The sequence below is a fragment of the Mugil cephalus genome, chromosome 3 (assembly GCF_022458985.1).
Source record: "Mugil cephalus isolate CIBA_MC_2020 chromosome 3, CIBA_Mcephalus_1.1, whole genome shotgun sequence".
Lineage (NCBI taxonomy): Eukaryota > Metazoa > Chordata > Actinopteri > Mugiliformes > Mugilidae > Mugil > Mugil cephalus.
Genome location: NC_061772.1, coordinates 6344434 through 6357543, shown reverse-complemented (window position 1 = coordinate 6357543; position 13110 = coordinate 6344434). Strand labels below are relative to the sequence as shown.

The following is a 13110-nucleotide window of genomic DNA, read 5'->3' as shown; positions in this document are numbered from 1 at the left end:
GGGCAGCGCCATCTTGTGAGTTTGGAGCCAGAGTCTGATCAGTACTGAGTGTGAGAATGGAGCCACGGTATTGATGACCTGTCCACACTTCCTCCAGACTCACTTGGGGTTTTGTTCAATTAATACTATGCTCTGATCTACCTCCACCAGTTACAAAGAAATGTTGGATGTACACTTCAGACATAAGTCCCATCCAATAATATTGTGGAGGTGGATATTATGATGTGTACTGCAGCCAGCCACAAGGGGAGCTCTATTTGCTTTGACTTCACTTTTGAGGAGTTGTTCAGCGTCCATTTTTATTTACAATGAATGGTTTGTGTTGTGCAAAATTATAAGTGGGGCACAAACTGCACCTGCCATGAATCAAACTTCTGTTTCTGCCCTTCATGTGACAGACACTAATATCCATACGTTCACTTATACAGTTCCTGAAGTGTTCTTGAGTGTGAGCCATGGATTCAGTGAAAAGCTCTCCAAATGTTGTTTGTTCTAGATGAACTCAACAGAGCTGAGGATATCTGTCTCATGTCACAGTCAGACTGGCTTCTAATGCTTTCCCTTCACTTATGCTGACATCCATATGCAAGACTTGTTGAAGCTGTTTAATGGGCTGTTTGTCATTCTATACTCTGTGTAGGGTGACTTGTAGGGAAATCAAGTTGCATCTTTATTATCGTTATCATATTTAATTATTGGAAACTACTAGAAACTCTGTAATAGATGTTTTGGATTTTATCAACTCAGGATGGACGTCTTCCAACATTTTTTTTTTTTTTGTTATTCTCACCCACATGAGGTAGAAAAAAAGTTTTTGCTTTTAATATAGGGCAATTGTTCCAAAAATCATATTAGTTGGTTCCATGAGATATCAAATTAGTTTTTGGGGCGGGGGAATAATGACCCTGTTCATTTTTTTTCCAGAAACAAGTTCTCTATTTCCTGATGCTTCATTACCATTTATATTAAACAATAGGCTAAAATACAGCCCAATACATTAAGCGCTTAATGTTCTCTTGCAGTTGTCATAATTTTTTTCTTAGTCTCTTAATCTAATTCTCACTCTTTTCCAGCACTTTAGACGATGAGGGCACCAACCTACGACAGCAGAAACTGGACAGGCAGGTAGGTGTTGGCTGTTTCTTCCCGCAATTCTGGTTATTAAGTTAAAAAAAGAGGCAAAATAAATTGTAACTGACTGATGATTATATTTTGTAATGCTCCATCAGAGGGACACATATGGCCAGCTAACACTTGTTATTTAGATTTGCTCTCTCATACTCTGTTAACGGATACTGCAGCTGTTATTGTTTGTTATCAGTGACACTGAAAACAGATAATGCTCTTTCAAGCTGCAGTACAGCCATTTTCATTTGTTTTATATGCGAAGTGCAGACGTCTGTTTCGGATGTTCTGTTTATTTCTGGAGTGAATTATGTGAGAAGAGTATTGTACTAAAAACATTCAAAGCGTAAGCGTCGACGTAGTAAATTCTTTTGTAGACTTGTCCTAACCAATCAATGGGAACACCTTCGTCTGGCCTGTTTCACATTCAAGTTAAGTCCTTTTAATTCATGCACAAGTCCCAGTCAATAAAAAAAAGTTCATAAAGAATACTATTCTATATATAATACTATTTCTCTTCATTGGCTGAAACCTCTTTCAGTGGTTATCTTTCTCATTGATTATATGTAACACATTAGGCAAAGGTACAGAAGCATGCCAGTAGTTGTGCCCATAAGTACCCTTCCACCAAATCCATGTACTGTGTAAATCTATCTGCTGGTACTGCCACCACGGTCTCTGCACATGCGAGAGCTTTACATGGAATACTGTGGAGCTCCAGTGCTCTGCAGCCTCAATCCTCCACTAATAGAAACCTTCAATATTTGATGAGCCCTGGCTTGAAGACTTGCATATAGCTGACAGTTAGTCCAGATGAATAGCTATATCCAGCCTCAGGTCCAAGTGGTTATGGCTGCATATATTAAAACACCTAGCATGGCTCTCTGAGCTTCCAAGATGTATCTGAGATGGTGTTATTGACGCTGAACATTAGCTTACATGGAAATATGTAATGCCTCCTAAGATAAGACCATAATGATTTAAATGTTAAAACTGGACGTAACCGAGGTGTTCATGAACATTTTTTATTTTATTATTTTTATTTAACATAATCACATCATAATCAATATCAGAACCTGGTATCAGTGACTTAACACTGTATATATCACAGGGGTTTCATTTACTGAAACTGTGCCTTTCTGTTCCATTTCTTTCTATCTGGGCACGTTTGTGGGCTTGAAACCACAGCGAGCGCTCCTCGAACAGAAGCAGAAGAAGAAGAGGCAAGAGCCTCTGATGGTCCAGTCTAATGTGGACAGCAGGTCCCGCACTCGACGCACCAAACAGAGCGAGGAACAGGCTCCGCTGGTGGAATCCTACCTCAGCAGCAACAGCAGCACCATCTACCACGGTACGTAAGAGTTTTGATCATCCAGGGCCTCGGTTGATTTGAGAAACACATTGGCTGGACAAATGAAGACGTCAGCTCCATTTTGGTCCATCTGTCTGTTTTTAAAGGAAGGATTAGTTCTAGTTTTTCTTAGTTTACCAGTTGGAATAAACCACCCGAGATCAGAAATTGTTTTGGGATTGGTGAGTTCCTTTTATTTAAACACAGAGTCCAGAGCACAGCATCTCTGTCAGTTTCTGGGCTCAAAGCCATGAACTGTCAGATTTCTTCAGAGAGAAGAGGAAAATGTTGACAAAATGCTTCTCTGCAATAATGTAATACTCTGATGGAATTAACAAAATTAATAACCTCGCCAGTCTGGCCAATTAAAAATAAAGAAATAAATCTGCTGGCTTCCCTTCACTGTTGGCCTTATACACTGTTTCTCTCTTTCGTGGTTGCGCCCTAAATTTGTGCTCCAAATCTAAATTGTACGTCTTCACTGATGTAACAGAACAACGTTTTATTTCAGTATTCAAAAGAAGTACATAATGAAAGTAAACCGCTGCCCTAACTGCCACGCCAGTATATTTGAATATTATTATTCCATGAACAATATCAGGCAATAGGCAGTGGCCTTATTATAACCATTGCCTTGCGTGTAGCCCTCTGCGTGATCTGAACTGTGCTTAGCCTTTTGTTCATTTCTCCTCTTTTCCTCTCCACCTTACTCGATAACCCTGCCTTTTCTTTCCTCTGTTTAGTGCAAGAAGCTGAACAAGAGGAGGTGAAGGTGATATCAGACACGCAGCCGCCTCGCTCAGCCAAAAAGGGCAAAGCCTCAGCCAGCTCCACCCCACAGACAGGCAGCGACAAGAAGGAGAGGAAGGGGAAACACAAAGGTCAGCTATAAGCAAACATTAAGACAAAATGGAAAAATCGGACTGAGTGAAGACTGGAAAGAAGTATTGTCCTCTGACTTTACTTATTTTAAAGGCTGCATAAATAGATTAAATGTTTTAGAAGCTTCACAATGTGGAAGAGGAAAGACTAAAGCCTTATTATCCAGCGGCTGCAAGCCTTTTCTGCCATCCCCAGATAATGCTTCACCACATCTTGCGACTAACACGACTGGAGAAGCTGCCCGCTAAGCCCCCGCCACGGAGCCATTCTTGTCAGAGCTGAAATGTCTGCAATGATTTATGACAGGCTGACGCAACACAAATGCAGCCATACTATAGAAGATTAAAAATTTGTGTTGAAACTGTGTACTCCTATAGTGCTATAGTGTATCTGTACTGACTGTTTCACTGTGCTCTATGACATTTATGGTGTGTCATGACCAAAAGCCATCATTATAAAAAAGTAGGCAAAGCAAAAAAAAAAAAAAAAAAAAAACATTTCCCATCTTTGCAACACACAATTCACCATTGTCTGACATTAGAGATGTTCGCTGATGCTTATCTTTGGAATGACTTTGTCCCAGAAAAGCACGTTAATGGAATTCAACTGGGATAACGGATTAACCAGGTCAACGGTCCCAAATTCACCACTCACAGAAACGTCTAACACACTTGATTCTTTCAAGCACCGTTGCGCAGCATGCTCTCGCCACAAACGCAGGTACAGAATGGATTAGAGGTTCTTCGGTTTGCTCAGAGGGAGTAAATCAAGCTACCATAAAAAAAATAGCATGACCACATCTGCAATTAAACGCCCAACTTTAATAGCGAACTAAAAACAAAACCCTTTAAACAAAATAAGGAAAATTCAAAACTGTCCTCCTACACTTACACCTGTGCTTGATTCAGCAGTTGAGCTCATACTGTGCTTGATGTTTTCCTCCTTTTACATTAGGTGTTAGTTAAATATAACACAATGCACAAAGGCTGAGATGTAGGATGCAGGTTTCTGAACATGTGATTTATTCCTAAATTCTTGTATTAGTTTGATGGAGACCGCCTCCTTTGTTTTACATTTTTAGATAGTACAAGTTTGTCATTTATGGTGAAATGCCGATTGTTCAAGAGTGGTCCTACATTCTGACCAAGGCTGTTGTTGTTGTTTTTGTCATTGTTGTTGTTGTGGGTATTGTGGCGCTGCAGCGATAGATGGCCTGACTTCCCAGCAGGATGACAGTCAAATCCAGATCCTGACAGTGGGCCACTCCACCACAGAGGAGGGCGAGGCAGATTCTGTTGTGAGCTGCACTCAGTCGCAGAGTAAACAGGATCTGCGCGTCACCATGCTCAAGAAAGGTACTGTCACTAGCACCACTTCCATATCGTTAGCCTGATATCATAATTGTCATTTTTTGACTTTGATAAACTATCAATAAAAAATATAATCGTCTCGCTAAAAATTGTGTTTTTTTCATGTTTTCTGAAAATGTTCAGACATGAAGGCAGTTATGCTGTTAGGCTAATGATATTCACCCTTGGCATTCTGTTCGTCACTGTGGGGCACGGCAGGGGGACGAAAAGCACTGTTAAAACTTGCAGCAATGAGTAGGCAAGCCTTTTAAAAACCCAGCTTCTGATTGTCACTGTTCATTCCATAAACGCTGAATACTAGTACACTCATTATCCTTTAATTCATTCAGTTAATAAGCATCCAGTAGCTCACTCTAGTGAGCAGCAAAGTGAGATTGTAGACACTTATCGCTCATAATTGTTTCAGCCTCATTCACTGGTACAGTGTGCTGTAATTTAGTAAATAAATACATAAATTCATCAAATGCATTGATTTCAACAACACGGCCTTGTGAGGGTAGCTGAAGAGTATGCTCTTTGCTTCCATTGTAGGATTTGCACTAGGTTGCAAATAGTGTTTTTTACTCATTGATTTTTATTTTAGAAAATGATAAGAAAACATTTAATTATATACATATCACATATCAAAACCTGTGACCAGTCAGTGACGTGATCACCTACATTTGCAGCGATAACAGTATGCAGTCACCATGTAACGAAAGTGCTGCACTGTAGAAACGCCAAGATAGACAGCGGATAACATCACAGCGAGGATAACCAGTTACTACTGAGCTCAAATGTTCTAAATCCCAGTGGGTCTCCACTTATTTCTGACACCTGGACATCATTTAATGGAAGTGTGTGACCTAGTTGCACACGAACATGCGTTGCAACTCACTCACAGAAGCAGGGAAAACTCAGCTTCTTTCTTTCTTTCTTTCTTTCTTTCTTTCTTTCTTTCTTTCTTTCTTTCTTTCTCTGAAGGCATATCCAGCAGTATGAATTTTGATGAAGAAGAGGATGACGACGACGAAATAAGCTCCAGTTCTTCACAGCTCAACAGCAACACGAGACCGGGCTCCGCCACGAGCAAGAAGTCATGCAAGGTGAAATTAATTTCACAGCACACATTTGCAGTCTCTGTGGGTCTTTCTGCCCAGCAACCACCAAAAAGAAACGTAGTTTAATTTTGTTGCACAGATGGACTCCATGTAAAACTGTTTCATGGCTGGAAGTACCGTAATAGACAATTATTGCTAATGTGCTACAAATTAAGTGCTTTTTATATTCCCGCTATTCTTTTGCCACACAGATGTTATCTCAAAGTAATGTTGGAGCGCATGGTATGGTGTTACTTGTGGATGGGTCAGAAATCTCATACCTCATGCAAATTGAGAAATTTGACATAATATTCTTTTGTTGGAAGATATGCAACTGAGGCCCAGAGCCTGATTGAAACGCTGAGGGGCTGTGATGATGATGCCTTGCACTCAGCAGTTGAGCTCATACTGTGTATATTTATGAGTCTTAATATTTAGTACTTTAATCTTGGGAGCAGCTTTAACAGGACGAAAATGTTAGTTTCATTTTGTCACCATGTCAGCTGGGATAACCATGCCAAGACAAAGCAGTAACATCTAAGTAACAAACCTCCCCTGGCAACATTAACTTCAAAGAAGCTACCAGACCTGCACAAAGTTCAGGAGGAATCTTGGACCTTTCTTTCATACAGAACAGATTCAGCTCAGCCATATTCTTGGGATGTCTGGTGTGAAGAGTTCTCTCGTGGTCTTTCCACAGTATCTAGAATGTGTTGGCTCCGAAGGGCGGATTTTATTAGTTTGAAGTCATTCAGATTTACTTTGATGTTTAGGGACATTATCCTGCAGTATCACCCAACTTCTACTGAGCTGCTAAACCCAACTTAATCGCAATGTAAGCCTCTGCGGTACACAGATGCCATAATCTCCGCACAAAGCCAACGCTGGTACGAGCCATTTATTTGTCAGTCTGGCTCACTCTGTGAAAACACCACCTAAATGCTAGTTGGTGCTTTGTCTTTTTTGCCAGTCAGGTAAACTTTTGTATCCACTTCCTACTTCACTTTCAACAATGGGGACCGACAGGACAAGTCATACAATATTTGTATCTCCAAACCTCCTCAGTTAACCTTTCCATGGGGACATCTTTATTCATCCAAGACAATCAGTTTGAAAATTGTGGAGATGGAGAAGCAGCCAGAAATATAAAATTTCCGGCTGCTAATTACAGCTCTTTCAGTCTGTATTGCTGCAATGTGTAGTTTCATTCCTGGGTAGGCGCAAGCCAGGCTACATTGTTAGGGTCCGTGTAGGATCTGGGGTTTCGCAGTAGCTACGACATTAAATTGATGCTGAAGCCTAAACCATGCATTAACTTTGGATAATCAGAAAATGGAGATGGCCATTTTAGGGCTCAGAGCCTGTGAAGAAGAACCAGTTCACAATGCTCCATAATGTGGTGATATGCATAAAACCATAATGTTCTTCTAAGACAATTCACCCTTAGTTTTATCAGCCTGCAAAATATTTTTCCAGTAGCATTGTTTGTGCTCATTATCATGGTGCTCATTGTCAAAACCTCAGGCATGTTGTTATGTTTTCAGTCATTACACAATGGTTTGTAGGTGGTAGATTCAAGAACAGTGAGTTTTAATCAGCTCCAATGACTCCCTTTAACAATGACTGTTCCTCTGGCGTTCGTTAACTCCTTTAGTGTAGATGAGTGCCCGCTGCTAGGGAGAGTAGACAAAGTACTAAATAATCTCTGTTTGCAAATTAGTCATGTGGATATTCAATGTAAAGATTACTTTGTAATTATTTTCAGCTTTTCATGCATATCAGCAATGATCATAACCTCTCTGAGATCTTTTTTAGAGACATCGTTTATGGTTCTGGCTACACTGTTAATGTTGGAATGATATTTTCAATAAAGACAAGAACAGTGCAATGATTTGTGCATTGCTGATGAAAGGATTTTTTAATTTTTTTTTTTTAAAAACACTTTAAGATCTGACTACACTCAAGAGAAAAGACAGCCTTTGCAGTCTCTACACATCATTATGATTATTACATTTTCTCTTTGCTCCCCTTCCCACTCTAATCTTTCCCTTCATTCAACTTAATCTCTCTAAACCAGGTTCTTATTTTAGACACAGTGTACTGATTCGCAGTCCCAGTGGACGATCTGATCTTCAGACTCATTACTCTGTTTAATGAAAGTCAACTCTAATGCATCACCGACCAGTCCACCATCTCATGAGAGGTCTCGACCTGAGCAGACTGTCTTTCTCTTACAGGAAGTGGCTTCAGCACCCACTCCGCCAGTCAGCGAGCCTGCCATCGATGTTGATGATCTTGAGGAGTTTTCTCTGCGACCTGCGCCACAGGGTGTCAGAGTGAAATGTAGAATCACCAGGGACAAGAAGGGCATGGACAGAGGCATGTACCCCACCTACTACCTTCACCTGGAGAGAGAGGATGGCAAGAAGGTGAGAAGGAGGAAAAGCAGCTATAACACGTTATGAAATAACCTCCAAGTGTGCTCATTTTTCTGGCTTGGTTTGATTTGTCACAGGTGTTCCTGTTAGCTGGAAGGAAGAGGAAAAAGAGTAAAACATCAAATTACCTCATCTCCATTGATCCCACTGATCTATCTCGAGGTGGAGAAAGTTTCATTGGCAAACTGAGGTAAGTCCTTAGTGGTTTTCGCTGCATGGAAGATTTTGGTGGCCCACTAGGACTTACACACATATTTAAGTATTAAACGCTCATGATTCCTCATTTAATTACTGTGTTGGCATTGCCATTTCTATTGAATGCCATACCATTTTTTAAAACTATTTTTTAATTACATTATCGTTGATAAAGCTTTTTTAACCCCATTACTTAATTTATGATTTCCAGAGAGACCTATGATAAATGTACAATTTTACAGTAATACTCACAAAACTGTGCCTACTGAGTCTAAGATACGGGTTATGAACAATTCACTGGTAAGAGCACTCAATGTCCTGTACTGTCTTAGTGTCACTACAGAAAGAGTAACCCAGTCTGTTACATTACTGTATGAACACTCTGTGATCCTAAATTCACAAATGATTGTTTAAAACTGTTAATTTAAACCTCTTTTCAACTTTCATGCTAAGATGTGTCTAACGCGAGTAGTGATATAACCCTTAGAGACGGCTTCAGTGCTGCGTTAGTGGCTCCATGGAAACTCCTCTAGAGTTTAATCAAATATGGCTCTGTGTAGCCTTTTAATCTTCAGAGCTGGCCTGACCATTGGTTGATGCAATCACGGTCCTGCTTGAGTGATGGAAACCTAAATTTAAATGAACAGTGACCTTTCATCTACTTCTTCTCAAGAGTCCTTGAGGGGGTTGGACTAAATGAGGTATAATCCATAAGAGGGACTGTACACAAAGGAGCTATTTAAAGCTATGGCTTTGAAAAACCATTGTAAAACAGTACCGCCTACCTATAATGCATGCATAGAGTACATGTGTAGCAATACAGTTGAGCTGCATTTTACACACCCACTGCCTTAATATGAATATAACCTAGCAATCCAAAAAAAATTAAATGATAATGTATATCAGGAAGTTGGTTAAAAAACCCTAAATATCCAGTTACACTGACTGAGATTTATCCTTTGTGTCTTTTTCAGTGGTAATATTAGCGTGAAAATATTTCAGCTATGAATGATGACCTGTGTGATCCCAGGGTGTCTCTGTAATGCAGAGACACCCTTAAAATGGTCTCCGCATGTTATTACACACACGCACACACACACACTCACACTCACAGAGCAGATATCTGACTTTTTAGTGTGTTATGACACCTTTGCAGATCAAACCTTATGGGAACCAAGTTCACTGTATACGACAGTGGTCTGAATCCCATGAAGAGTACCACCAGCCTCGAAGCTAGCAATCTGCGTCAGGAGCTAGCAGCCATTTGCTATGTGAGTTGAAAAAAAGTTTTTGTACCCCAAAGTTGTACTTAGGTTTTAGTGCAGTGAAAGAGATACAATTCTCAAAACAATACTGTTACAAATACAATACAATTATTGTTATTGATGTAATCCATAATTTGTAATTCCCCCTTAATGCAGTAATTTACAATATCAGGTCTAAAGGAAAATATCTGATATTCATGTGATAATATACAACGACATAATATTAAAGCAATGAATGTTTTATCATCAATTTAACTTCTGTAATCTAGGAAACCAATGTCTTAGGATTCAAGGGGCCTCGTAAAATGAGCGTCATCATTCCTGGAATGAACATGGACCATGAGAGAGTGTCTATCCGGCCACGAAATGTATGTGTTTCCAAATTCCTCGTCAGCCGCACCTGTGCTGACCGATTGAACTTCTTCTAATTCTTACATAATTGATTTGATATCTGTGATGCACATGTCCAAAGCTATTCCGCTCTTCTTCATTACAGGACCATGAGTCACTGCTGGCCAGGTGGCAGAACAAGAACACAGAGAGCGTGATTGAACTTCACAACAAGACGCCTGTGTGGAACGATGACACGCAATCTTATGTGCTCAACTTCCACGGCAGGGTCACTCAGGCTTCCGTCAAGAATTTTCAGATTATTCACGATAATGACCGTGAGTTCCTATTATCTGTTCTTATTAGGTTTGTTATTATAACATGGGCAATAGCATCTAAAATGGCATCTACGATGTCAGAAACTAGATGTATTCTTGTTTTACAATCCCACTTGTCAGGATGAGCCAGTCACAATACAATGTGTATTTATGGGCTGGTGTCCAGTATGTAAAGAAAAATCTCTGATTTACTATGCCCATCCCATATGTACACCAGTCAGGCATAACATTATGACCACTGACAGGAGAAGTAAATCACACTGGCCATCTTGTGATAACTCAGTGTTCTGCTGGGAAACGTTTGGCCCTGGAATTCATATGCATGTTACTTAGACATATATCATCCACCTAGACCAGACCAGACACCCCCACCCCATAGCAATGACACTCCTTGATGGCAGCAGCCATCCCACAGACACACACACAAAAACAGTTTAGGGACAACTCAAACAAACACAAAAAACAGCACAAGGTGTTGACCTGGCCTCCAAATTCACTGTTGCCTGACACCGCAGGACACCCTCAGAAGGCCCATGTCCAGATCATGCCTGATCAGCGTATTTTATCTGTATTGTACATAAGTTATTTGTTGTTGTTTATTAACACTGAAATCTGGATCTCCATAATTAACAATAGATTTTGTCTACAGCTGACTACATTGTGATGCAGTTTGGCCGTGTGGCAGAAGATGTCTTCACCATGGACTATAACTACCCAATGTGTGCCCTCCAAGCCTTTGCTATTGCCCTCTCCAGCTTTGACAGCAAGTTAGCCTGTGAATAGACCCCAGTCTGAAGTTCATTAGCGAACTGGTCCGTCTGTCCTCGCAACAAGGGCTGATTATGTATCCCTGGGCTGATCTTGAGACTTCCAAATTGTGCCCAGGAAGTCCTTCATATCCCAAAACGCTTCATGGGCCTCAAGTTTTATGTGTGTGCGTGTGTGTGTGTATGTGGGAGGGGTGGGCATGGGTCAGGGGGGCTCAGGATGGTCTTGGTCAGTGGAGGAAAACAAGCACAAGTGTAATCCACTCTCAAAGTCCAATTCCTTTGTTTTGATACCTATAGTCATTTTGTACTGTAATGGCATTATGAAAACCGACACTGTTCCTTTATGTAGTAGTTATAGAAATTTAACATTTCTTTATCTGTAAATTCTAACTAATGGTTACACAACGCTAAGTTTTAAAAGTTGACTGGATTTTATGTCGTCTACCACATAAAAAAAAACAAAAGGTCACACTTTTCCTTAAGCATGAATACTGCTTATAGTATAGTTACTGAATTAAAAATAACATGCACGCCACAATGTATTTATTTACATATTTATTATGTAATTGTGATTTTCTTTTCTCCTATCATTTGCAAACAACAACAACAACAACAACAACAAAAAACTACTGCAGTATTGGCTCAATGGAGCTAGAAGCACATACGTTATCATTACAAGACTTGTATCCACAAAAAAAAAACACTTGGATGTGAAAAGGGAAAAGGCGTGTTACACAGTGCTGTGTACCATGTACAATGTTGTGTCACAGTGTCATATACATGAATGTATAGGATGATGGTGCACTTTACTTTGAAGTCTGTGGTGGATGAGATATAGCTGTACATACTTTATTGTGCCTTTGAGGACTAATCCTGGTGTTACACTTTGGCTGTAAAAATAAGCAGAGCTTGAACTGGTCTTTGGTAACTTACTGTCCTCACTACTGTAGCAACTGAAATTCATTAATCTAATACAAACTTCATTTAGAGTTCGCTCACTGAATACCTGGAGTGAAAAAAATCTCTGGCAGATAATATTTCCAATGTGTGCATCACAGGACAACACTTCAGTTGTTGTCCAGGGATATGTAAATTGTATTTAAGGCCTACAACGCATTACACTAAAGAGATGAATATTTATTTACAACGGACTATGAATCAGGCAGCAGATGCAGCAGATATCCAAGGCACTCAGGCTTAAAGTTGAGCCCAGATATTCAGATGTTCACTTGAGGAAAGGAAATGACAGAATACCGAATATTCCACATATACACTTACTGCCAACAAACACGCAGCTACAGTGTGAATCGTCCACAGCTTAAACACATATTGCATCACTCGCTTTACACCTTTGATTAACGAGATTCTCCACAGAGGTGGAGTTTGATACATTCCTCATGACTGGCAGTAAGTTTCTATATCACGTTGTTTATTGCTGTTCACGTTTTTACTCAAATTATTATTCCTCTTGCCCCCTGCGGGGTAGTATCCTTTCTCAAATATATAGTAGTATTTTGTATTTTATGACCATTAAAAAAAATGCTGAATGATGGCAAAGAACAATCTCTGATACTGCTGTTGTTACTGTGGGTTATGAGGAAATCTTTATCAAATGTGCTATTCTTGTACTCAATTGTGTTCTAACTATTTTAAATTTCTATTTTAAAACTGTTGATACTCTTGCTGTAAAGTCTGCTTTTCATACATGTGTCCAAGAACCAAAGGTTCTTTCACTTTCTGTTTTTAGTGCTCTTGTTGTAATGTACAGTAAATGGTGTACAATTTACTGTGGTGGTATAGAAACAGCCCTTTGTTCATGGAAAATAAAAATAAAATTCAAGTAAGTCAACGGGTGCATTCTCCTGTTTTCTCCCAAAGGAAAAATATATATAAAGCAAGTAAATTCACAGTCATGCTGTTATTTAGTTGTGTCAAATGTGTTGTATGGATGCATGGAAGAAGAAGAA

General features: G+C 39.7%; 1 protein-coding gene across 2 annotated transcripts in view; it reads left to right on the top strand.

Moving 5' to 3' along the window:
* The window catches only part of tub (TUB bipartite transcription factor), a 42320-nt gene extending 29328 nt beyond the window's left edge, over positions 1 to 12992 (top strand). For both annotated transcript variants that reach the window (XM_047581475.1, XM_047581476.1), the window contains exons 2-12: positions 1074 to 1125; positions 2314 to 2476; positions 3220 to 3357; positions 4561 to 4713; positions 5692 to 5813; positions 8045 to 8236; positions 8323 to 8435; positions 9597 to 9711; positions 9975 to 10073; positions 10202 to 10373; positions 11023 to 12992. In XM_047581475.1, coding sequence (XP_047437431.1) covers positions 1074 to 1125; positions 2314 to 2476; positions 3220 to 3357; positions 4561 to 4713; positions 5692 to 5813; positions 8045 to 8236; positions 8323 to 8435; positions 9597 to 9711; positions 9975 to 10073; positions 10202 to 10373; positions 11023 to 11156 — 1453 coding nt within the window. In that variant the 3' untranslated portion in view covers positions 11157 to 12992. The remainder of the gene's footprint in view (positions 1 to 1073; positions 1126 to 2313; positions 2477 to 3219; positions 3358 to 4560; positions 4714 to 5691; positions 5814 to 8044; positions 8237 to 8322; positions 8436 to 9596; positions 9712 to 9974; positions 10074 to 10201; positions 10374 to 11022) is intronic.
* Positions 12993 to 13110: the final 118 nt, after the last annotated feature.